At 36.3% G+C, this 27,136-nt stretch overlaps 2 protein-coding genes across 2 annotated transcripts; one reads left to right on the forward strand and one right to left on the reverse strand.

The window, feature by feature from the left end:
- Positions 1–7,320: 7,320 nt before the first annotated feature.
- Positions 7,321–12,877, forward strand: LOC131065690 (uncharacterized). The gene is made up of 8 exons (XM_058000276.1): positions 7,321–7,599; positions 7,948–8,325; positions 8,431–8,651; positions 8,844–8,983; positions 9,284–9,429; positions 9,520–9,753; positions 9,913–10,054; positions 12,495–12,877. Exons 1-8 carry the CDS (start codon positions 7,321–7,323, stop codon positions 12,875–12,877), a joined length of 1,923 nt encoding a protein of 640 aa, XP_057856259.1.
- An 8,554-nt stretch (positions 12,878–21,431) lies between these two features.
- Positions 21,432–21,881, reverse strand: LOC131065691 (uncharacterized). The gene has a single exon (XM_058000278.1). The coding sequence runs from the start codon at positions 21,879–21,881 to the stop codon at positions 21,432–21,434; it is 450 nt and encodes a 149-aa protein (XP_057856261.1).
- Between the last annotated feature and the right edge of the window lie 5,255 nt (positions 21,882–27,136).

Raw genomic sequence — 27,136 nt, forward strand, 5'->3', positions numbered from 1 at the left:
AGACTCAATTATTTATAATCAAATAGTACAAATTTATAATCAAATGGTACAAGTTTATTACAAATGTATTTATAATCAAATGGTACAAATTTGGGCTATCAAAATTTGCAAATCAGCCCCATGGACACTTTCATATATAAAATTTGGCATCTAATATAAACTATCAAGCTCATTACTGTTTATATTTACAAAATTTTGCATCTAAATATGCAAATTACAACTCGTTGTTGTTTTTTTATACAAAAATTAGCATCTAGATATGCACATTACAACTCATTGTTTTTTATACAAAATTTAGCATCTAGATATGCACATTACAACTCATTGATGTTTTTATATACAAAAGTTGGCATCTACATATGCACATTACAACTCATATGCATTTTACAGCTCATATGCATGTAGAGCACATCCAAAAAAGTGAAGTTACAACGTTTCACAAAAGATATATATAAAATTGTCAAAATTATTCTACCATATTGTAGAATTATTCTTCTAGATGGCCCAAAATCAATCAAGTGAACCTTCTGGATCAGCTCTAACCCTTAGTGTCTCAAGTATTGCCTCATGGTCTAATTCATGAACTTTCCACAAATCCTTGTTAAGAGGTCTACCATGATATTTAATCAAATGAATATTTGTTGCAACAAGAAGGTTTGAGTAATGAAGAATATGTCTATGTGTCTCAAAGTCCTCAAACAACCAGGTATTATAATTTTTGATAGGGTACCTGCATTTTATAGAAGGATAAGTTAATGCCAAAATTAATAGAATGACTGCTAAATAAATGATTTTAAGAGGTCTCAATACAACTCGACACAACAACGATACCTTCTAAGCCATGTCCCTGTCACAACAACGGATCTTATTGGGTACTCAATACCCTCTCCATCAACCACTGTAGAAGTCAATTTATTTTTGGCCTCAATACAACGACACAAAAAGTAATATGTTTCTTCTTCGTTGTTCTCATCCACAATAACTTCATATACATGACTTGCATTTAATAGAAGGATATAAATTAATACCAAAATCAGCATAAGTTAATACTAATAATTTAAGCTTAAAATTGTAGCAAATTGCAACCCTTTACCTCGTTCAACTATGTCTGATACATGGTCAAAATCCATTGATGCTTCAATCTGGTTCATTTGTAGTGCTCTAGGAAGTTGATATGTATCTAGGGTTTGAAAAGGTCTACAAGACCATTGGTCAACCCACTCTTTTGATTCACATTCACCCCACACAAAATGCATACACGAAGAGCAAAAGCATGCAATCTGTCCAGTATAAATAACTAGTGATGTTGCATTTGAACTTCTAAATGAATGGATGTCACTTGATCCAGTAAGTGTACAACAATGTACATAGTTTTCAATGTTAGATTCACATATTAACCAAAAATATCTAGAAACCATAAACTTACCTGCATTACCTGGTCCCATTGTAGAGTTACACCATTGCACAATTGTTTCTGCATCTATTAACATTGCACCACCTTCGTACTTCAATTCCTCTTTGGTAAGAGCTCTTTTCACACATGCTCCTGCATCATCATGCTCTCCCTTTCCATTCCCTGCCTCAATGAAATTCCAAAAATGTTGCACACCACTTGTCACATGCATCCTAGTCAACCAGTAGAACATCCTTGCATTCTTGAATTGTGCGGTGCAATTGTTTGACCATATTAAGTGTTGGTTGTATCTTATATCTCTTTCCCTTAAACTATCATAGAAGGCTGTAAAGCATCCTTGCACAAACTTTGAGGAATGAGTACGATCATCACTGATATAGAAGTGATATTCTCTTATAACCTTTCTGTCCTCCTCGGTGCTATCATGTGCATGCATGAATGCTATGTGTACAAAAATTGTAACTTGTGTAGAGTGGTAATACAAATATTGTACTTCTTTTTACGACTTTAGTGTATAATTCTCAGCAAAATCAATGACAGACAATAGTGCTGAGGGGGAAAGTGTCATTACACAACTTGAATTGCTCATCTAACCACCTAGCTCTATATGTGTTACCTATGTACTCATACACTAGTTTCTCTTGAAACATCTTCATAAAATCAGCTACGCATATATCCCTTTTCACTAACTTGCACCTCTTTAATTCTTTTCCATCTTTAACACCATATGTGATTGACTTATATTTTCCAATAGAAACTAGTTCCTTACCAATTTCATGTGTGCTATCCAGATGTAGGCATCTATGAAACTGTTGCAAACTGCCACATGTAGGACAAAAACCTCTCAAACACGTCATCTTATAGTAAATTCACCCGTCATCTCATTTACATAGTACACTTAAAATAATTTCTCTCAGTGACTTAGGAGGTGCTTGTAGACCACATTCCTGCAAAACATTGTTATTGTGCAAAGTATAACATGTATAGCGATAAATATCATAATGCATGGAAAATTCAACATGGACCCTACAACAACATGTAGTATGTTCATGATTAATCTTAACATAAAATGGTTCTGTCATCTCAAAAAATATTTGACTAATTTTAATCTGAGGAAAGCTTTGAAGAAACCTTTCATAAAATTGTGTTTGAGTGGTATCTAAATAGTGTTTTGGATGTGGCTCATGATTACTAATTCCAATTCACCTTCTAACAATATCTCTTTGGTTGGGTGAAACCCTTGTGTTGTCATGCCAATATTTTTCAATTAATGTTCTTAGTGCATCAACAACAACCTTTTCCTTGTGTGGGAGTCTACCTGAGAATGCCCAAAGAGAATTATTGTTAGGATCCTCAATTTTCTCTCGCCTCTCTAAGGCATAGTGTAATGTGGCTCTACTTATCCTTAATGACTTGCGTGTTTTGCTTATTAAACGATATTTTTTCATTTCCTTTCCCATTACGGTTGATGTGAGGACACGACGAGTAACATTAGCATCTTTAGTGCATGATTTCGAACCAATGGCTTGGTATGCATCAAAAAGATTTCTCACAATGATTCTTTCACTCTTATTTTCAGATGTTCTTAACCCCAAAATTTTCATTGTCTCTCTAAATTTCAGATTTTTAATCATTTCAACAACTAATTGGCATCTTCCACTTTGATTTAAGTTTTCAAAATAGTTATTCCAAATTCTTCTAACCATTCTTCTACAAGTTCTCTCAGAAATTTTATCATGCATTGGCTTCACAATATTTTCATCAATATCTATTAGGAACTTTGGTTTTCTATGAATTATTCTAAGAGGTGTTAAGATCGTTGCACGCTCTTCGTTTTCATTAGGTGCATTATGTGCATTGATCACATCAAATTCAAATGTTATATCTTCTTCAATTTCATTAACATGTGCATTCACCGAATCATTTTCAAATGGTGTATGTTCATTGCATTCATTAGGTTCATTCATCATATGTATTTGAATTGGTGTATGTTGATCATTTTGATTTGGTGCATTCATCATATCAATTTCAATTGTTGAATGTTCATCACTTTCATTAGGTGCATTAGATGACGTACCTTCACGTAATCTCCTCATACACTCCCTTTGTCTTTCCTTTGCTGCCTCTCTTTGTTCATTTGTTCCTCTCTTGTTCTTTCCCATTGTCCTACACATAACATCATGATGACAATCCACAATCAAATAGTAAAAAAACAACAAATGATCATCATTTTGTTATAATCTAAAGTAACAATAATAAAATAACTTTAAAAAAAACCAAAATACAAGACAAATCAATCATGATCAAAGCAAAAAAAACAACAAATGATCATGATTTTGTTATAATCTAAAGTAACAATGATAAAATAACTTAAAAAACAATCATTTCAAAGAAAAAGTGACAAAAGAATATGAAAACCTGACTGTTACTGTCCCAAAAAATCATGTGTAAAAGAAGTGGGGCCTTCAAACAACTTGCAATGCTGGTTTTAGGCCATTGGGACTAAAATAGATTAAGATTTTCTCATAACCCATACGGGTTATGGAAACCTTTTATGTGAATGTTCACAATTTCTCATAACCCGTACGAGTTATGTAGAACTAGAAGTTTTGGCCTTAGTTCTACATAACCCGTACGGATTATGTAGAACTAGGAAAAGGAGAGGGGGAGAGGGAGAGGGAGAGAGAGGGAGATTGGGGAAAGGAGAGGGGGAGAGGGAGAGAGAGGGAGGGAGATTGGGAAAAGGAGAGGGGGAGAGGGAGAGAGGGAGGGAGAGGGAGAGAGGGAGAGAGGGAGGTAGAGAGGGAGGGAGAGGGAGATTAAGAAAAGGAGAGAGAGAGAGAGAGAGAGAGAGAGAGAGAGAGAGAGAGAGAGAGAGAGAGAGAGAGTAGGATAAGGAGAGGTGGATGGATGGAGAGGGAGAGAGAGGGAGATTAGGAAAAGGAGAGGGGGGAGAGGGAGAGGGAGAGAGAGGGAAATTGGGAAAAGGAGAGGGGGAGAGGGAGAGAGAGGGAGATTGGTAAAAAGAGAGAGAGAGAGAGGGAGAGAGAGGGAGATTGGGAAAAGGAGAGGGAGAGAGGGAGAGAGAGTTAGTATCCCCTATTCTCTCTCTTTCCCCTCTCTCTCTCTCTCTCCTCTCTCCTTTTCCCAATCTCTCTCTCTCTCTCTCTCTCTCTCATTTTCCCAATCTCCCTCTCTCTCCCTCTCCCCCCTCTCCTTTTCCCAATCTCCCTCTCTTCCTATCCCATATTCTCTCTCTCTCTGTCTCTCTCTCTCTCTCTCTCTCTCTCTCTCTCCTTTTCCCAATCTCCCTCTCTCTCCCTCTCCCTCTCCTTTTCCTAACCTCTCTCTCTCCCTCTCCCCCCCCCCCCCTCTCTCTCTCTCTCTCTCTCTCTCTCCCTCTCCCTCTCCTTTCCCCAATCTCCCTCTCTCTCCCTCTCCCTCTCCCCCTCTCCTTTTCCAAATTTGAGAAGTGACCTCCTCAATCTTAGGGAAATTACATGATTAGAGGTTGATTAGGCTAATTAAAAGGGTTTAGAATAATCTAGAAGGCTCTAGAAGAGGTTTAGGAGGCAAGTGGTAGATGTAGGAAAAATGGAAGTGGGTGAGGGAAAATAGGATTTAATTAAAATAAAATTAATTTATTTTAATTTTGGTTGCAACATGCATTTGTAGGATTTTGCAAGTGGGGGGATTTTTAAATAAATTTACAGTTATTTAAATGAAAAAGGGGTTTTAATTAAATGTAGATTTAATTAAAATGGCTAGAGGGGGGATTTTAATTAAATGGCTATGAGGGAGATTTTAATTAAATGTAAATTTAATTAAATGGCTAGGATAGAAGGGAAATATTAATCAAATCTTTAATTTGATTAATAGGCCAATTTAGAGAAATATAGATATTAATTAAATCTTAATTTAATTAATTGGAAGAAATAAGGATAATTAAATGAATAAAATTCACTTAATTTGTTGTGCAACTTTTAGGTGTCTACAAATGCTATACTTTAGTTTAGACACTATTGTAATAATTTGTAATCATTTGTAGGACACTAAGTTCTCTGAGTTGTAGCCTTCTTTTGTATTTGAGCAATGAATTATGGGTTCAAATCCCACCGTGGTTTTTCTCTTTTTGGGTTTCCATGAAAAAATTCTGGTGTTATGGTTGATTGGTTTTTCTGCACTTTACTTTCATTCTTATGCATTCGGTGGCTTAAGAATCAGTTTAGTAAATTTGTGAATTATAGACACCGATTCACCCCCCTCTCTCAGTGTTCATTGATTCCAACAATTGGTATTAGAGCTTAGTTCCTTGGAAGGAGCCTAACAGCTTGAGGAAGATCCAAAAGATTGAAAGAATGGACTTCGGTTTGCAGAAGCAACTTACTATGGCACTTGAAGATCTTGATGCAACGATGAAAGAAAAGAGTAGTCTGAGGAGAAGTTTGGATGCTGCTGAAAATTTCATTGAATCTCTAAAAGAACAAGTGAACACATCCAGAGAAAAGAGAAAGGAACTGATGGATAAACTCAAGGAGAAAGAAGAACAAAGCATTGACAATAAAGCCCTACAATACAAGATAGATGAATGTGAGAAGCTTGCTAAAGAAAATACAATCCTGAAGAATGAGATGCAATCCATTGTGATGAAGTTGACAAAGGTGATTGAAGACATGAAGAAGAATGAGGAAAATGTAACTCAGTCATTGAAGGATAGAATTGATGAATGTTGTAGGTTGAACTATGAGAATGATTAGTTTAAACTTGAATTGGTGCAATCTAAGAATGATGGGAAAGAATTTGAAAGGAAGATCATAATTTTGAGAGATGAACTTTCCACTGTAATGAGTACAATGAAAAATTCAAAGCTAGCTCAGCCAAGCTAGATGAGATGCTGGAAATTCAGAGGAGTGGAAAAGACATGCAAGGACTTGGATATGAGAAAGGAGAATCCTCTTGTTTTGGACTAAGAAATCATCAGAAGAACAAAAGACCTGTGATAAGACAACCTAATGCTTATAGATTCAATGGTAAATTTTTTGTTTGCAATAACTTGGTCATATGGCAAGTCAATGCAGAATAGGATGATGAATAATGGTCCTACCTTTATCAATTAGTTTCAAATGCAACAACTTTGGTCATAAGTTAAACATGTGTAGAGCAGTGATGAATAATTTTCAAAATAAGAGATATTATGTTTGTGGAATGTTTGGACACATTTCTAACCAATGTAGGATGGGACCAAATTAGATGAACTTCAGGCCTATGCAAGGAAATGTTGTTTTTTATGCATGCAACAAGTTTGGTCACATTGCAAAATATTGCAGAAGCAAGAATGTGAGCAAGAATGCTCTGATAGACAAGAACATATCAGATGAAAAGGGAAAAGTGAAGGTTGAAGAATTCAGAGAGCAACATAAGAAGATGTGGGTTAAGAAGGAAGATTCAAATACTCAGAATGGCTCCACACCCGATTCTGGTGTTGGAACCTCATCCGGTAACCAAGGCATTTGGCCTTAGGGGGGATCCTTAAAACCCCCTTCCGTAGATTTGTAACTAGGTGAGGATGGTTGTAGATGATTGAGATTAATTGTGTAGTTGATATCCGGAATATTTCATGCCTATCTGAGAATTCGGTGATGAATTCTTGGAAAACAGGGTATCCAAAAAGCCTTTAGGGTTGTGCATTTATTGCAACTTAAAGTTAAGTTTTCAGAGATAAAAAGAAATTCTATCATTTATTCTTCACATTGCGATCGAAGAGAAATATCAAAGGAGTAAGGCAAACGAGATTGAGCAACGAAAACAAAGCTTGAAGTGATTCGACAATAATTCTTGGCATCCGATTGAAATTGAAAAGGTATTTATTTGTGTTCGAGCTATTTGTTTATATCCCTATTTTTGAAATGGCATCAACATCTGGTATATCAACTCCATTATTAGTAGAAATCACTGAAAGGGCAAGGCCAATATTCAAGAAATATTCATTCAAATCGGTTGAAGATGATTTGAATGGAGCATTTTCTTCTGTGTCGTATGGGGTATTGCATAATGAGGATATTAGGGCATATATTCATTGTAATATCAAAGAGCTTGGGAATGCTGATATGCTATCACTATACACTAAGCACATGATGGATGAGATGGGGAATCTGAAGCTTGAATTCAAATCATTGCAAGACAAGGTTTTTATCCAGTTTGTTCACTTTTTGGTTTTCGATGAACCCGAATAGGTCAGGTATCTCTTGAGCCGAATCCATGATGAGTTTATATGGCTAGATAGACCTCATAAGATCACAAAGAAATCCATTCAAGCGATAACCTGTTTAAATACAACTAGTGAGATTCCATTCTGAGACTTGTCAAGAACACAACAGTAACCGGTTCCCAGTATGACATTTGGTCAATGACAATAAGTGATATAATTGAACATGATGTGAGATTTGCTTCAATGGTGACATAATATAAGGTATGCTAGTCAGTCCAACAAATAGAATTCAGTATCCAATATTGCAATATATGTAGCCTATCAGATACTCAAGGAGGACAAGAAATATGATTTGTGTGGAGCACTTCTCAGTGAGCTAATGAGAAACGTGAAGAAGATCAAGCAAGATAAGAAGCATGTTTTCAAGTTTGGTTCTTTGATTGTTTGTTTGGCATTTTACTTTTTGAATGAAATCCCTAGTATAGAAAAAGTACAGTGGGATTATGATGAACCAGTGGCAGTTCAAATTAAAGAAGGTTTGCAAGGATTGGGTGATGTAGTAGCACAAAAATCTGCTTTGTGGGGTTATTTCAAATCATTTCAGGCTATGAGTCAAAGCAGAGAGAGGATTCCAAAGGACATTGTTGAAAAATATGAAGATACTATATGCTATATGATGGATAAAGACCAATGCCACATGGAGGTAGTAGAACCAAGAATCGTATGGATCATGCTCGTGGGGTATTAAGTGGATGGAAACACTCTTGATGCTTATGCACAACATCTTCTGAGTAAACCTATATATGAGAAAGAAGAGAGGTTTGGTACTTACAAAGAGAAAGATCTAGACCTGCATAAGAAATTCACTGAGCCCGAAAGGAAGAGCAAGGTCAAAAAAGAAATTGAAGAGCTTGCAGAGAAAACGGGAATAACAAAGGAGGTTGTTCAAAGTGCTAGGGAGGAGAATATTATGAAGGAGGAGGACATGGTAAAGACTAAGAAGAAAAAACTAGTCTCCACTCCTCATAGGTAATCCAAGCCAAGGAAAACCAAGTCAGAACCTACCTTCGGTGCACAGAATCCTGTCCCCCCACCCAAGCCATAAGCCAAGTCAATCTATGGAGTAGAGAAGCGGAAGAAGGAGAAGCCTTAAAGATAATATATTGCAGCCACTATTGAATATGTAGAGACAAAGTCTGAGAAGACAACTACCTATGCCAGGGTGGTGAAGAAGCCTCAATTCGGTGTAGCCCAACCGAGCAAGAAGTCAAGAATTAAAGTTGAGCCATTCGGTAGAGACAGATCCTGTAGAAAGCCAAAGTCTGAGCTTGATGAAGCTCTAAAATCTAGTAAGGTAAAAGGTACTTATGATGTTGTTCCCCCAATGACATTAAGTGAAATAATTGATGAAGTGCTAAATGAAGTAACCTGAAAAAATGTACCTGTATATTATGAAAACTATGATGATAATTATCAGAGAACCATAGAGAAAGTTGTTGTATAGTATATGAATGTTTATAGAAAAGCCTTGATAGACATGCCATGTATGATCCCAAAGGGATTGTATGATATTTTAGATGCAAGGAGACATACAACCAGCTTAGAGGATGAAAGAATACAAGAATATGTATTAGTCAACTTGTCTTCTGTAATTTCTAAAGTTGAAGTTGATAGATTGCTTAAGCTTGCAAAGGATAAATTCAGAAGCAAAAAGAGAGTTAATAAGATTATGCTCAAGAAAATAGATGAAGTTGTCAATGAGACCAAAGCAATTTTGAAACAATTTTTGAAAGAGCACAAATATGATGTAAATCTGGCACAAGATGACACCCAACCGGAAACGCAGGCATAAGATACTTCCATTCCAGAAGTGCATACAATAGTTTTTGATGTGTAGGAAGATCAACCTGAGAAATCCATTCATGCAGAGCAGATAAATGAACAAACTATAGTTGAAGATGATACTGATACTGCTAAGGTTAATGACTTTGGTGAAGTCAAACAAGATCCTCCAGTGATAAAGATTGACTTTGTAAAGGTAGCTGAGGAGATTGGAAAAGTTGATGATGGAAAGGTAGAGGTTGATGCTGAGAAGGATAAAGATGTTGTGAAAGATGCACGTGTAGAGATGGTAGAGAAGGAGAAAGGAGAAGAGAAGGATGATCAGGCTTTGGTGACAGTGGCAAGAGACACTATAGCAGACAAAGGAAAACAGATTGCCATTGAGTCAGACAATTTTTCTCAAGGACCTATTAATCTCAGTTCTCTTTCTTCGGTCCAATCACTGAAGCTTGCAACTCTCACACAAGCTAAGGTGACTGAGGAGTTACTCAAGTATCATTATGAAGATAAAGAGTCAATCCCCTTGGTAGCTAATGTGTTAGAGAAATTTTTTCCATCTTTTAAGTGTGATTCAACTGATACTCCCTCCGGTAAGCTTAGAAGAATCCTCAATGTTGTAGAATCTCATTTTTTATCTTTGGAGAAAGCATCAGATGCAAAAAATTTGACTCAGTATAATGCTATGAGATTGAGGACAATTTTGAAGATGATTGAGGGTGATAGGGTGAGTTTGATGACTGCTATGAAGAACACACAAGATGCATTAGATGAAGGCAGTCAAATATACAACTCATGTCTAATTTTACCTAAGTTTACTGTTGACATTGACAAGAAAATAAAAGAGTGTGAAGGTCAATTAGCTAGCATATCTCAATCTTATGCACCCCAATCAGTCCCGACTAGCAATTTTGAACCTCAAGTTATGTGTATAATTGATAAGATAAACATATCAAATTAGGATAAGGACAAAATTTTGGGTAGAGTGGGAGAAGTAATAAGCCTTATCACTTCCCGATTAGATTAATTGATCAACAGTAAGCAAGATGCAATGACTGCTCAGAACAAGAGTGTTCCGACAGATCAAAGAGGACTAGAGATGCATGCCTACCATCTCAATGGTCTGATCAATATTTTAGAGAATTTAAAGAAGAGTTGGGATGATCATTTCCTATCCCTAAAACCAATCTTTGTAGACATTTTCAAATTTTGTAAGTCACTGTGTACATTCCTGTATATAAATTTTGGCGGATTCCTATCTTTGGCATTATTGTCAAAGGGAGAGAGAGCGAGGTGAAAAATGATGCATATTCTCAGGGGGATCTTATTGATTTGTTGAGGTATTGCAATTTGAAATTTTTGAAGTTTTGTAGACATTTTTGACAGTGTCATTTTCATAGTGTTCCCATCAATGCTAAAGGGGGAGATTGTTGGCGAGAGACACTGTTCCAGTGAAGATTGATGCATGAGAAATGTTTAGGAGTTGTCATTGATGGCAACTCAGTTTAGAATTCATATCCGGTACATGTTTATTTGGCTTATCAAAATTTGTAGTATCATTAGGCATAAGTCTGGAAGGTGGAATAAAGTATCCGACAAAGTATGAGTACAGTGTGTAGATCTTGATTTTGGTTACATAACTTTGGTTGTGGTAATAAAGATAGATAATTTGAGATTTGAGGCAGGTTATTTTGTAATCTTGATATCTGATGTTGATTCATGAGCGATATTGAAGGTTCGGTAATCGGTAATTTAGGAAGAACAAAGCTATTTTGATGTAACATGTGGTACAAAATCTTTGGGTTGATTTCGGTGATTTGTTTTATGTTCGAGGAGATTGGGCCAACATGTGTGAAGCTTGTTATCATCTTGGTTAGGTCCGCATATGGATTTGTGAATGAATTGAGCCGACTTATGGCTACACATTTCATGTTGCGTGTTATGCGGTATTTGGAAGACGATATGGGAATCAATCTATTTTGGCAGTGCATATATATAAGATCAACTTGTATGGTCATTTTGATATAGTATATGTATGATAGATGTGTGAATGTTGGTGTGTGATGAGTGAATGAGCATCAATATATGGATTTGGTGCTTTGGTATATGACTATATAGCAAAGAAGAGCAAATAAGTAGAACAGAGGAAGACAGTTCGATTGTGCTTAACTGGAACTGCTATTTGGCATTAGTGGATGATATACTTTAGTTTAGACACTATTGTAATCATTTGTAGGATAGTGAGTCCTCTGGGTTGTAGCCCTATTTTTTATTTAAGCAGTGAGCTCTAGGTGGTGTGTCTGAATGCAAGTGCATTCCCCTTTTTGTAATATTATCATACTCATGATAAAAGTATAATAATATTGTGGGTTCAAATCCCACCATGGTTTTTCCCTTTCTGGGTTTCCAGGTAAAAAAATTAGTGTTATGGTTTTATGGTTGATTGGTTTATGTTTCTACACTTTACTTTCATTCTTATGCATCTGGTGGTTTAAGAATCAGTTTAGTAAATTTGTGAATTGTTTAACACTTATTCACCCCCCCTCTCAGTGTTCATTGATTGCAACACCTACATAAATCAATGAGACATGTCCCATAGAGGAGGCCTTGTTTTATATGCATCAATGAGAGATATTGTTTGTTCTTCATCATTCTTTTCAATATGTACAACTACAAGTTTGAACAAATCATCTGAAACATTTATATTAACAAATCTTCTATTGGAGGGGGGAGGACACAACCATGAAAGAAGCTCAGAGCTCTTATGTCAGGGAGGTGGGTCTTGAGGTGAATTTAGAGCCTCCCGGAGACAAGACCTAGGAGGACCATCACCTAGATATTGACCTCTGCATCAATAGTGGCACATATAGCTTCAACAAGGTGCTCCACTAGATGCAAAAGAAATTACCGGCATAAAAACCAAGAAAGCCTAGGAAGCCAAAAAAATTTAGACTTTAGAAGCTATAGGCTCAGGTAAATTCAACTCCCTCCCAAATTATCTTAGTGAGCTCACCAAAGTTATTAGTAATGTAGATGAGATCATCAATGCTAATCAAAATAGCTTTCTTACATTGGAGAACAAAGCAGGGGCTACTAAAACAAGACTCGAAGGAGTTGAGAACACTCTCAAAAAGATTGGTGAGAAAAGTCATAAGATCCTTAAGGCCACCTCAACTTGTATGAAGGGTCTTATCAGTAAGCTGGAGAATGACCATAGGGATAAGGCTTCTATAGGCATCATTGATATGAAGGAAGATACCCCTGATGACAAGGAGACTGGGCTTGGTAGAAGAACACGTGTGAGCACAAGAAAGTTGCAAAGCCAAAGCAAGGAAATTGAGGATATCAAGCAGGTGGCTGATAATATAGAACAACTGGAGCTGGAAGCCGTTGAGATGCTTCAGAACTTAACCTAACAATGGGCTCTTTCTCTGTCGGTCCTATTTGTTTTTGTTAGCTGTCTCTAGTTTGTTGGCTTTTTGCTCGTTAGCTGTCCTTTTCTTAGTTGTTGTCTTTTGCATTTTCTTGCGCTTTAATGTATATCTTTTGATCTTTTGGTTGTAATGGGTTTCAGGGACCCATCAAAACCTGTTTTCTCTTATTCAAAAAAAAATCTTCTACTATTGTAGTGCCCCTCCCAAATTCATCCTTTATGATAGGATCTGTTAGATACTTATGGGGTTTGTTTGTGCTCTTGATACTCCTTGCTTCTCATTTCATTCTTTGTATTGATATTCTCTTTGATATTAATGGATTCATTATGATTACTATGAAGATGTTGATTCTATGCTCTGGAAAAATTATTGAAGTTAAGTTTATGATTAGCTTCATGATCAATTACGTTTTAGGAAATGTGGTTCATGATTATTTCTTATGATGATTTATTTTGTGCTAACCCTAATTTAGTGTCTACATTAGATCTAAATGATGTTGATGTAATTTATTATGTTATATCTTTGCTATGATGTCTTATTGTTGTGGATGTGAAAGGGACAATGTCACATCACTCATAATTGAGTAAGGTGTGATGTTGTGATTCTCTTTCACCTACTTGTGTATCTTATGCTTATATATATGGTGTGTATAGATGTTTGGTGTTATGCAGGATGCAGGTACTAGGCATCGACTTCACCTGGTCTCATAGGTCTGAGAGTGTCTTTAATCCCAATGGCAGTTGATCAGAGGTGAAATAAGACCTTACCACATTCTAAACCTTGTTGGTGTCTATAGTGAGTTCCAGTGTTTAAGCCTTAGTCGTCTTGTTGGGTCCTATGTGGTCTTAGTTGATGTATTTATTTGTTGATTTGAGGCTCAAGTGGTTAATAAATATATTATTATGGATAACCTTGTGTGTGAGTAATTATTTATTCATGTGGGAATACTGTAAATTCCATATTATCGTATTAGTATTATTTTGTGGATTATAATATTTAGCATTTATAATTTTGTGTGGAAAATTATTTATTTATTATATTTTATATGTATTAAAGGAGATATTATTGGTAATTGAGTTTAAATTATATTATTTGAGCATTTGTGATTATATATGAATTTAATTATTATTTTATTGGTTATTTGGAGTTGTAGTAATTAAGTAATTAATTAATTATTATATATAGTTCATCGGTGCAAATTATTAAACGATGGTAGGTATGAATAAATATAAATATATATTTATTTATTAGGAGCTTATAATAAATTAATGATTATTTGGTGGAATTATATTGGTTGAGTATTTATGCTTATTTGTGCATTTATTTATTTAATTATTTATTTATTGTTTATAATTATATTAATTAATTAATTAATTATTTATTTATTTATTTGCTATTATTTATTTACTTACCCCTCTTTTATTATTGGTCTTTAGGAATTGCAATTGGTGGTTATTATTTAATTTATATTATTTTATCTTGTATTTTGAGAATGGTTGTTATTATCCCTCTTTTATTATTGGTCTTTAGGAATTGCAATTGGTGGTTATTATTTAATTAAATTTATTTTATCTTGTATTTTGAGAATGGTTGTTATTATTATTATTATTATCACTAGTTTTTACCATTGAGAGGATTTGTCACCATCATCATCATCATCATCATCATCATCATCATCATCATCATCATCATCATCATCATCATCATCATTTTTGGATGTGAGAAGGTATGATTATGATGATGATTTTGAAATTAGGGAAAGGTGATTGTTGTGAAGTTTGGCTGGAGGAGTGTTTTGGGATTTCAATTTTGGTTTAGGGAAGATGATTTTTATGTATGTTTGAGGATTGGTGATGCTTTTCGAATTTTCTTGTTGTTGTGTTGCGTGGAAGGAAGTTGTTGGTTTGTGGTTTATTTGGCTTGGTTGTGTATCTTCTTCTTCGAATTTCTTGTCCATTATTCAATTTTCAGGTCAGTGGTTCAGGATCCTATTTTATGCATTTCATTTAAAAGGAAATATTGTATTCTTTGTGTTTGTAATATGTGCTTGTGAATTCTGGAGGTCTTTGTATTTCCCTTTTGAAATCTGTGTTGGATGGTAGACTTTGGTTTCCACCTCCTTTGGAGGAAGCATTTATGTTTAATACCTTGTGTTGCACTTGCTCTGTATCTATTGTTGTAAGAAAAGAATTGGTTTTCATTGTCTAATGAAGGTTGTGTTAGCATTGAGTTTTCTATGCTTTAAGTCTCTAGAGTCTATTGCTAGAAATGTGTTATTTGATTCTCTTTTGTCGAGCCTGTGTAGAGTTTTGGTAATTTTGGGATTTTGGTTTATTGTCCTATCTTGGATAACTTATACTTCTAGTGTTAATCGCTCTTTCAATTTATGTTGGGTGTCAAAATTTGTATTCAAGTCTTTTGTAGACTTTGCTAATTATTTTTATCTTTCTAATTCGTGTTTCGTCCTTTGTGATGTATGCGCTAGTTTGGTGAGAAAATGCGGCAGTCTGTTTTATGAATGCACCAGACTATTTGTTGTGTGTGCTATACTGGTGAACATATGCACTATTTTGATTAACGGAAGTGCTAGACTGTTTGGTGAATGCATCATTTTGTGTGGTATATGTGCCATTTTATGTGTCATATGCACTATTCTGCACAATAGAAGCGCTAATATATTTTGTAAAAGCACTAGAGGAATGTGTAAATGCACTAGATTAATTTGTATAAGCGTTGTTCTATTGTTTGACTTTTCCAGTTGATTTTTTTGAGTTTGTGTCGAACCAAAGGCTTGATTTGGGGATTTTTATGACTCCCTATGTTGTTTTCCAGTTTTGCTTTATTTGGTATTTGAGGATTTCTGATATATGTTGTATATTGGCTTGAGGAAATTATGATACATTTATAATTGATTTAATGGAATCATATTTTGGATGTATCATGCTATTGAGATTATGGGTTCCATGTTGGATTGTTGCATGCGATTAATGGATTATGGCATTATGGAATTCAAATGTGATTATGATTCGGATTTGGATTGGAAAATTTGTAATGATGTATCATGTGATTCTTTTGAGGTTTCTTGTATTTATGTTTTATGCTAGGTTTTAGGAACATGATAGGGGAGAGTGGATTCCAAGTGAGTGTTGGGGTTTAGAGAGAGATTACTAGGGAATCTCATTGGAAGTTTTTTTATAAGAAAGTGATAATCTTAATTAATTAATGTAGGGGTTTGGGTAGATTTCTTATTTAACAAGATTAGAAAATATTTGGAGCCCCACTCATGGCCGAGAGTGCTAGTTTAGACTTAGGATGAGTTGGGAAGGCCTTATTGGCATGAATATACTCCCTTGTCTTCAAAAAAGGTGTAGTTGGTTCCGCATGGGTATCACCTGGGCATCGAGGTCTATAGACTACTAGGAAAACCCTTGTTGATGGCATGTGATGAAAATATTCCCTATATGTGCCCTACTACCTTAGCCTTGAGTTTTAATGGTAGCCTTTGGTGGTTTTGTGTTTTTTGGTTGAGTGTTGCTTTGTGCATTTTGGTTGTGGCTTATGTTGCTAGTATTTAGTTGTTATTGTCTATGTTTAAAGTTCCTTGGATGTTAGGTGTCAGCCTAGGTTTGGAGTGTGTGGGACCTTACGTCATTATCTGGAGCATAGGGGGTGGACCTTTTTAGTTCCACATGGTCAGGTGGTTTGATGCCTTCTTCCATTGGGATTTTCCTTGATGGATGTATGTGTGCATGATGGATGTTACTTCTTCTCTTAAGTTCCAATGCTAGGGAATTTATGATGTGAATGTAATCTCTATTATATTTAAAAACTCATCTATGATCATTTAACTGTATATCATTCATGTGTTATTGTATCATGACATTCTATTTGTAATGGATGGCATATTTGTTATGTATACCATGTATGAGAGGAATTACTTAATGTAATGATGTTTGCATACATTCATTCTATGTGGAAATGGTGTTGGCTATGTTATAGGAATGGATAGATTCTATCAATGACGAATGTTTTATTAGTTTAAAAATAATTGGATAATAGTGTAATAAAATGAATGTAGTAACTTAGTACCGTTAGATAAGTTATATCTCATGGTTATAATTTTATAGTTTGGATGGTACTTTTCCTATGTTGTGGGTTATAGTTTAAGTAGGAAAATATATAATGTATCTTTTGGATTAATACTTTCTAGTAATGATGTTGGGAAACTCCAGAGGATGTAAGTTGAATGTATGAGACTATTTCTATTTGTACTTGAGTGTTATGTAATCAAGTAAGTTTAATGTAGAATTTCATTAAAGAATAACATGATGATGTATCTTTAATTTTGCTTGTGCAGGTAAGATGATGCGATTCTTTTAGTTAAGTATATTGTCATTTGAGTTTATTTAAATTATTTTTTATCTCTATGATGTTTATTTAGGTTGTTAGTTAGTTTTATTCTCTAGGGTTTCTTGGTGGGCATTACAACTGCTCTCTACTGATGAAAGTTCTAATAACATGTGACATGTTTCTTGAGCTCCAATGTCTCTTTCTATAATTATCTCAGTTAGAAGCCTTCTATGTTTGAAAGGCACATCAACATCTTGTTATAAGTTTGTAAGATTTTTCTTCCTTTACAACATACTTTGTAATATATTTGATTACAACATGCTTGGAAAGAACAAGTTGCCAATCTATATTTTCTCTCCATAATTGTAGTATGTATCGATTATGTGAATTCAATCTTTTATCATTTCTTGTTGGTTCAAATATTTTGTCTCCTATCTATATGTCTTCATATAATTTGGATCCCCTAGATTCCATGGCCAAGGGGCTTTATACCTAGAATGAACCAGAGCCCGTATATTTAATTAATTGGCATAATTTTTAAATATTTAAACATACTCAATTTTTTTTTGACTAATTGAATAGTTACTTATAAACCATCCAACCTCCCTTTTTTGTAGGCATGTACCCTCCCTGCACAATGTGTGTCATTCTACAAAGTTTAGTATCTCTCCATAGTCACATGCAATATCTATCTTTGCAAGTCATGTTTCTTTTTGTAAACATGGGTGTTGATGAAATTTTTGGAATGCCTACAATTGGAAATATGAACAAATGTATTAATTATATCACCTAATATAAGTAGTTTATGTGATATATTAGATTTATATGTAAAAATGTTTATGTATATGCTTGTATATCTTGTTGATGTGGATCCTATCGAGGATTGCATGCATGAACAATGGAACAAAAAATAACTCATCATTTTTCTTTTTCTCCTCATTTGACCAATCAACATTGTCCATATTTGGTGTTCTATGCATCCAGTAATTTTTAACATTCATTCCTTTTTTTAAAATTTATTTTTTGAATATTGAACGTCTTATGTGCATGTAGTGTGCAACAATATGAGGATAGTCTATAACATTTTGTTTTTGCCAAATTTGAGCTTCTAACAGAGTAGTTGGCTGTGCTCCTGACATTAATGCATGCAAATCTAACCAGCACATGTTTGCAACACTCAATGTAAAGAATATTATAGGAGATCCAATTTGATGAAGCATGCCCATTAATTCTACATGACATTGAGACCAATATAACCTTGTACCCTTCAATATGTTTGCAAATCGCATTAGTCTATAAGCTAGATGAGAATGTGGCATTTTCCATATGTTGACGCAACTCATTAATGGTGATTGACATGTCTAAAAAACTTCTTTTCACAAATATTGCAGATGGATTTTGTGCATAGTGTCTCATTATCATATTCACCATAAAATATCTGAATCTTGGATGTTGACCAAAACGATGATCCTTATACCTCAATAAATGCTTCACAAATTCATGAAAAAGAACTTACCTCATTCAAGGTTCAAAAAATTCACATCTTCCATCAAGAAACAATGTTGTGAATGTCATATTAGGTAATCCTAGTGTGACATATTCATTGATAGGAGATGCACTGATTCCTGCCCAATCAATCAATGTTGTTAGATTTGCATTAGAATTAGTAACCCATGCCTGGATCAATTCCATCCCCTATGAAGAGTAGGAGGTTTAGAAGCCATTGATGTTGTGTCCTCAATTATATTGGACCCACAAATATGATTTCATTTGAATCAAAATCAAATTCCATGAGCATTGTCTTCAATTGAAAATATTTTTGTCACAATTTCTTGACAGATTGTTGAGAGCATTGTCATCAATTCATTTTTTGTCCAATTTAAGCCTTGTGCCTTAATTTCATTTTTGAGTTATTTTTAGTTTTATCTTAGTTGAGTCCCTCTTTATGTTGAAAATATAAGTCAATCCCGATTTTTGTTATTTGATTTACTAAAGGGATGTATGACTAGTTGTTTTAATTAGTTGTCTTCTTTTACTTTCCTTAGTAATGTCAAAATAAGGTTCTTTTCATTTATTGTAAAGCTCTCAAGGTATCTTCTTTGTTGGGAGGCTATGGGACTTGTGGGAAGACCGAGTTAATTTTCAACAAGGGAACTTTGGAGGGAGAGTAGTCAAAGTAAAATCAATGTTCCCACCTAAAACTCAAGCAAACTCAACCTTAACTCATGATCAAGGAGGCAACTCAGATTTATTGAGAATGTGTAGATAGTAAGGCCCTAATTTTATGCTAGTGACTTTCATGGTGAATAATGAATATCTTTGAGGTTAGAATAGTAGTTGTGGAAGTTTTCCTTCATGATCTTTCAAACCAATAAGCAGTTCTAGAGACATGAGAAACAATGGCATTCATTTTAAGGAATAGAGCAGTAGGGAGATAACCATGTTCTCAGTCTTCAAGGGTAGATAATAAGGAGTTTTCTAAAAGGAGAGGTAGGGTTTTGAGTTAAACCATAAATCCCTATTGCATTAACTAGTTCCTTTATTTTTTTTGATCGGTAAAGGCAGAGCCAAATTATATTGATTATGTAGAATTTACAAAGCTAAGATAGCAAATAGATTTTTAGCAGAATTCAAAATGGAAGCATCAAAATTCCTTATAGTAGAAGAGAAGGAATGCTACCAGGCAATCCATGGAAGGCATAAGGAGTCCTTCCTAATTAACATATGTAAGTATGAGGAATCCCTTTTAATAAAAAACTTAAAGTGTAAATGGCAGAAGCTTGCTGCCCTATTAACACAGATTATGCTAATGAAAACAAATACCTGCTCGATAGTCAAAACAATAAGCTTAAAGTAGCTAAAGGGGACCTAGCTTGCACTTTCCTTGTGGGATTCAGATGGCAGATGCTCCTTTCTCATATTCCCATGACCTCTGCTCGGAGGGTGACCCCTACCATGGCCAATTCGAGACCCGCGACGATCCCTGCTAGCGCCACCCCTGCATGCCTATTCCAATTGAGGGTTTTCAACTTCAGGTTCAGAGGAAAAATGTCATTGAGCCTTGAAAACTGAATTAGATCTTCTTCTCTGCCCAGGTCATTTGAATTATCTCCCAGGAACTGCCATTTAAGGTAGCCAAGACCAACTCCTGCGAAAAATCGATGCCTATCCAAGTCTTTCCCTTTCAGGTCGAGCAAGAAAGGATAATAGTTAATTAGTTCTCCATGAGCGTTGAAAAGAATTCTATCACCTAGCCGAGGAGCCCCAGAGTCATGAATTTCCTTGTTTAGAATTTCTTGGAGCTCTTGGGTGACCTCCTTTGGAAAAATCTTCTTGGTGAGAGTCCAAATTGCCTGCTTGGCAAGTTTTAGGTCTAGCAGAGAGGTGACGAACCTTGAGGAAATACTGGTGTTATCCTGAGGATACACGTCTTTGTTCAGGTGTCCGCTACCCAAGATCATCTTGATTGCCAAAATGAGAGGGAAATCCGAGTAGAGGAGGAGGCACTTGAGCCTCAAGTCTGAAATTTTCCTGAATGAAACTTGACGCATCAATGCCGAGAGAGAGATTGGAGTGTTTGCTCCAAAACAAGAGATGGGTCTGGGATACGTGCTCATAATGAAGCCAAAAGGGGGCTCAATTGACATGGATGGAAATGCAGGCTATCAAACAAAGGAGAAAATTGGACTCAAAAAGAAAATAGCAAGGGGATGGGAATGAGAACAGAATGCAGAAAACTAATGCAAAGAAGAAGGTTGACACACTCTTTAACGCCGAATAATGAGGGTTGGATATGCAATAAATTTGCCAGCAAAGGTGGCAAGGGATATTTGTCCTTGGCATGCCAAATCTCCTGTTTAGGCCACGCAAACCATGAGTTGATTTGACAATTTGGCAGCTAAATCTCGTAAGGGGGATCAGAGAAAGCTTAGGACATGACTGCAACTAAGATGATGTGATTAAATGCGGGCCCACTCTCCCCAAGAAAGGTAAGATTAAATTTGAATTAAAATAACCATTAAACTTAGCCGCCAAGGTTAAGTTTAAGTTAAGTTTAATGTTTGCCCAGGTTGCGAAATGTTAAGTAGCTTCTACATGTTTCTAGAGGGACTCTCACATCTAAAAAAACCTCTGGGACCCTTGCCTATCAATTTCGATGGTCTTAATGAGTAACAGACAGATTACCCTAATCCCAACTGTAGAGATAGGATCCTTGGGCAGCTAATTTTGAGAGAACATCTGCCTCTGAGTTTGCTTCTCTGTAGATGTGCTTAGCTTCATAGTTTTCAATCCTATCCAGGCTTGAAATTATGCTTTCTAGTATTCCCTGCAATCTCCAATTTGGAGTGTTTTTCCCTTTGATGGCATTTATTTCTATCTCTGAGTCACCCTCCACTAAGATGTTATTAAAGCCATGGTTTATGCAATCTCTTAGTCCAAATTGCAAAGCTTTGAACTCTGCTATGTTGTTTGTGTTTGGGGGGATCGGCTTTGCCATTTTCCCAAGAGTTGCTCCTGTATGATCTCTGATTATATATCCTATACTTGAAGGGCCTGGGTTGCCTCTAGAGGCGCCATCAAAATTTAGTTTTATCCAGCCAGGATTTGGAGGAGACCAGATAGCAATCTTTCTCATATTGTCTTTTTGCCCAAAAGAGGGAGGAATCCTGATTCCATGCCAGTTTTTCCTTATGCTTTCATCCCAAGATGAGAAAACTTTCGGCGGACCCAAAGAAAAGGCTATCTTACAGTTAACTGAATCCACAATGATTGATTCAATTGAGTTCAAGATTGTTTCTATTCTTCTGGATTTGTTGTCAAATAGCCTACAATTCCTCTCCTTCCAAATTTCCCAGACTAAACTTGAAGGGGACACTTCCATGATTAAGCTCAGGGTGGACTCCTTAGTTGGGATAGGCTAGCTTTGAAACAGTGATTTGATGTCATTTGGAAGAGCTGTGATCAGCCCAAGTTTAGCACAGAGCCATTGCCAACATTTGGATGCAAAGGGATAAGTGAGTAATAGATGGTCCACTGACTCTGATTGAGCTTTGCACATGATGCACCTAGAGGGTCCTGCATACCCCATTTTTGTGAATTTTTCTACAGTTAAGATCTTCCTTTGATAGGCTAGCCATGCAAAGATCCCTGCCTTAGGGATGACTTTAGAGCTCCAAAACAACTTCTTGGGAAAATCTAGTTGATCCTGAGCAACATTGTTGACCAGTACTCTGTAACCATCTCTAGGATTGTAGAGCCCTGTTTTAGAAGGTACCCAAATTAAAGAGTCATTCCCTCTTCTTGAATTAACATTTCTTGCTTTTAAGAGTTCTTTGAGTTGGTCTAAATCATTCCTTGCGGTTGGTACTCCTTCCAATGATTTCTATCGCCAACTTTGAGAGTTGGGTGAACCATCAAAAACCAGATAATCTCTCACTCTGACACCCCAGTGGTGCTTAAGCCAGTTTTCTATTGTTGGAATGTTGAGTGAATTCGCAATGGAAGGGTATCCTCCCTAGGAGTCTTCCCAAAAGAGGCTTGAAGCTCCATCCCGGATGTCCCATGAGAGCTGTTCTGAGATTAGGTTTCTACAAGAGATTAAAAAATTCCACGTTTTTGAACCCTTGGGGAATGATTTTGCTCTTAGAAGATTGGTAGGTTCTTGATCTGGTAAATATTTAGTAGTTAGCATTCTAGCCCATGTGATATTAGGATTCTTGATGAACTTCCATACTAGTTTGGCCCCTAGGGCTTTGTTTTGCAATTGGAGATCCTTAATGCCTAAACCCCTTAGGACTTTAGGCTTGATTATTTTTTCCCATGCAATTAGAGATATTTTGTGTTTCTCCTTTGAATTTTGCCAAAAGAAATTCCTCATTTTCTTAATTAGAAAGGCATTTGCACTTGCTATGAGAGATAGAATGGATAATAGATAGATGGGTAGGGCCGATATTACTGCTTGAATCATCACTAGTCTTCGAGCCCAAGATAGCCATTTCCCTTTCTAGGAGTTTGAGATCTGATCCACTTTTAGCTTAAGAGGATCCCATGATTTAGCATTCCCAGTGTCATGATCAATTGGGATTCCCAAATGGATACAAGGGAGGGATCCTTCACTACAATCCAGAATTGAAAGTATTTTAGACTGCAAGAGTCTAGTGGTAGAAAAGAAATAAACCTTGGACTTGTCCTTATTCCTTATTTGGCCCAAGGCTTTCCCAAAGGTGTCTAGAATTTGTTTTAGATGGGAAGCCTCTTTGATTTTTGTTGCCCCCAAGAGGAGGTTATCATCTGCAAATTGCTAATGTGTGACTGTAAAGTTTCTGGTTACTTTGATTCCCTCTAATAGATTGTTCATATGGCTTCTCTTTAATGTCCTACCCAAAACCTCCCCCATTATAATGTAAATAAAAGGAGAGATAGGATCTCCTTGTCTAATTCCCCTTGTCAAGGACAAAAAGCCTTCTGGTCTCCCATTGACCAAGATTGAAAATTTCAGAGTGGAGATGCATTCAAAGACCCAGTCAATCCATTGTTTTGCAAAACCAAAGGCTTGCATAACCTTGCAAAGGAAGCACCAGTCTACGCTATCATAAGCCTTTGAAATATCTACTTTAATCATCATACCTGGTCTTTTAGTACTTTGGAGAGTATAGATTGCTTCTTGTGCTATTATAGCTCCATCAAGAATTGAATGGCCTGCAACAAACCCTATTTGTTCCTCTGATATCATTGATTCCATGAGGGGCTTCATTCTATTCATCATGACTTTTGAAAGGATTTTATAAACTGTGTTGCAAAGTGAGATGGGTCTGAAATCGCCCAGCTTTAATGCATTCTCCTTCTTTGGGATGAGGACAATGAATGTATTGTTTACTTCTTTAAGCAACCTTCCTAATCTTCTTGAGCATTCCAGAGCTTCCACAAGATCCTGACCTAAGATGTGCCAGCACTTCTTGAAAAAATCCACTGGGAAGCCATCTGGTCTAGGAGCTTTACCCAAGGGCAGTTTATTGAGGGCTTGAAATACTTCATCCATCTTTATTCTCTCATTTAGATTTTGGTTCTGCTCATCTGTTATGATCTTGGGGATCACATCCAACATCTTTTCTTTCTCTAACAACTGAGAACCTTTAAGATTGTTTAGGAGATTGAAGAAGAAAGAAGTGATTTCCTTCTTGATTTCATCAGGATCCTCTATGATCCAATTGTCCTTGGACTCTAGTTTTGATATCAAGTTCTTACTCCTTCTAATATTTTTTACATTGTGGAAGAACTTAGTGTTTTTGTCTCCCATACTCAGCCAATTCTCCCTCGATTTTTGCTTCCAGAATATTTCTTCTTTAGACAAGATATCCTCATATTCCAATAGGAGCTTCTTTTATTGTTGGAAGGATTCTAGATCCATACCTTCCGGGATGATCTTGTCATTTAGGGTTTCCAATCTTCCTTCTATCAAACTTTTTGTTGAGAAGATGTTTTTGAAGTGCTGGGAGTTCCGTTGAAGCAGTTTCTGTTTGACAATTTTCAACTTAGCATTAAAGAAGAAGGGTTTTGATCCTACCACCGACGCCTCCTACCACCATTTTTCTATCAAAGTGAGAAAGTTTTGGTCCTTCATCCACATGATCTCGAACCTAAATGGGGCTTTGCAATATATCTTATTGTCAAGCAAGGAAAGAAATATAGGGTAATGATCTGATCCTGAACAGGGGATAACTGAGCATGAAGGGGTGAATGGGAAGCTCCTTAAGTCTCGTTGCCAAAAGAATCTATCTAATTTTTTTGCAATATTGCTAAAACCTTTCCTTCTATTTGTCCAAGTAAACAAATCACCTGAGTCTACTTCCATCAGGCCATTCCTATCAATCCAATCGTTGAAGTCTTGCTGAGATCCACCTAAGCGGATTAATCCTCCCCTTTTATCAGAAGTTCTTTTGATAGCATTGAAGTCACCCCCTATAAAGAGTTGTTCCTTAGTTAAGGAAGATAGGACTACATCTAGGGAAGACCATAATAGGTGTTTATTGAGGGGGGAGACTGGGCCATAAGTATTAATAACAAAGAAAGATGAATTGGACTGGAGGTGGGATACTTTTGCCAAGATCCAATTCCTGTTTGAAGCAATGCCATCAACTTTAACTTGCGAAGGCTTCTAGATTATCATTAGGCCTCCTGAAGCCCCATTTGAATCCACTATCACTTGTGAGGAAGTAATGAAATGGGGGCTAATTCCACTACCAAATGCATCTGCTTGCATATTATCCAGTTTTGTTTCTTGTAAAAAAATGATTTCTGCACTGACCAAAAGAATCCTCCTTTTGATCACCCTTTGTTTGTTAGGGGCATTGAGACCCCTAACATTCCATGATAAGATTTTCATTGTTGTTTAGGAAGGGGATTCCCCTACCCTACTTTCCAGAGGTCTTGAAGTTTTGATTGATTTTCAGCAGCACCATCTAAAGTCCTGGCTTCAATAAGAGATTTGCGGCCTTTCTTAGGAGGGGAGGAGCCAAAGTCTGGTTTTTCCATTCCCTCATGGTTCTGATGTAGGCCTAACTTTCTTTTTTCTTTGACCTGAGAGTACAGTACTGCTAGAGGGGTATCTATAATTGAGTTTGGGTCTTCATCCTGGATCATTAGATCCTGCAGTAGTTTCTTAGCATTTTGATCTAAGGAAAGGCCCAGATCTTGAGGCACTAAAATAGGAGAAAACATAGATGGGATTGGGCTACCCATTGAAAGATTAAGAAACTATTCTACTGAGGGAAGATCTAAGGGAGAGTGGATCTCACCATCAGATAGAAGAGGCTCATGATCCTCTTCTAAATCAGCTATAAGATCGTTTTCAATGACCTGCTCTTCCTGAAGGATTTTGGCAACGTGCAAAGGTTTAATGATGGGTTTCTTAAGATGGAGGGAACCTTTCTGCTTGTTATGCCTGAGACTATTTTTTTTTTTGAACATTGGAAGGAGGCTGAGAGAAGATATTAAAATCTCCTCTGGAGAGGGAAGGAGTTTGATTTTGGCCAAATAGACTTCTAACTACTTTTTGAGGCTGCAACTTATGAATCAGGGAGAGAATAAGAGGAGGACAACTATGAGGAGAAAGAAGAGGAGATGGGGAGACCATACCTGTACTAGAGGGTAGCAAGTGGCTTTGAGATTCTTTAAGGCAGGGGGAAGAACTAGGAGTGAGAAGCAGCTAAGACTCTGGAGGAGTTGAAGGCATTGGAGAAAAGGGATGAGCTTTGACTTGAGGCTGGCCAATGGCAATCCTGCCAAGCTGATTTGCCTCCACTGTAGGTGGAACCAATGGATTATCCTGACCCCTATCCAACTTCGAACCTTCCTTCTCTGAGGAAGATTGATGGTGAGTCTGATCTGTGAGGTGAATGGCACCCATTGAGGCTACCATTGAGTTGTTCTTGATTACTTGGTTCTGGAGAATACATTTGCTAGGAATTTGCTTACCCAGTCTTTGCACTTTTTGCTTCCATCTTCCCATTTCTGAAATGATTTCTAGAATGCTGTAGAAGCCTTTTTGGAGATCAATCTCCACATAGATGTTTGCTATGTCTCCTTTAAGACCTTTTAGAAAATTCTCCTCAATACCCACTAGGGTTCCTAAAGCATCACCATTTTTTAGCAAAGCCTCCGGGCACCAAAACTTAGATGGAAGGCCCACTAGAGATAACCAAACAGGGAATTTCTCAAATCTATGATTCATCAGAGCAAAGCCTAGTTTCCAGTTAATGAAGTTGAAAGATGACCCTTGAAAGAACAATGGGCATCCTTCCATGATTACTTTCTTTAGGGAAGAGTCAACACACTCTAGAAAGAAGAAATCATTCTGAAGCGGTCTGATTGTGATCAAACCTGGAAAAGAGG

Source organism: Cryptomeria japonica, chromosome 7 (assembly GCF_030272615.1).
Source record: "Cryptomeria japonica chromosome 7, Sugi_1.0, whole genome shotgun sequence".
Lineage (NCBI taxonomy): Eukaryota > Viridiplantae > Streptophyta > Pinopsida > Cupressales > Cupressaceae > Cryptomeria > Cryptomeria japonica.

Coding starts and splice junctions, on each gene's coding strand:
- LOC131065690 (XM_058000276.1), top strand. CDS start 7,321: ATGGCATCAACATCTGGTATATCAACTCCATTATTAGTAGAAATCACT. Junction 8,326..8,430: donor AAGACCAATGCCACATGGAG/GTAGTAGAACCA, acceptor CCTATATATGAG/AAAGAAGAGAGGTTTGGTAC. Junction 9,430..9,519: donor TGAAAGAGCACAAATATGAT/GTAAATCTGGCA, acceptor TTTGATGTGTAG/GAAGATCAACCTGAGAAATC.
- LOC131065691 (XM_058000278.1), bottom strand. CDS start 21,881: ATGAGAAAGATTGCTATCTGGTCTCCTCCAAATCCTGGCTGGATAAAA.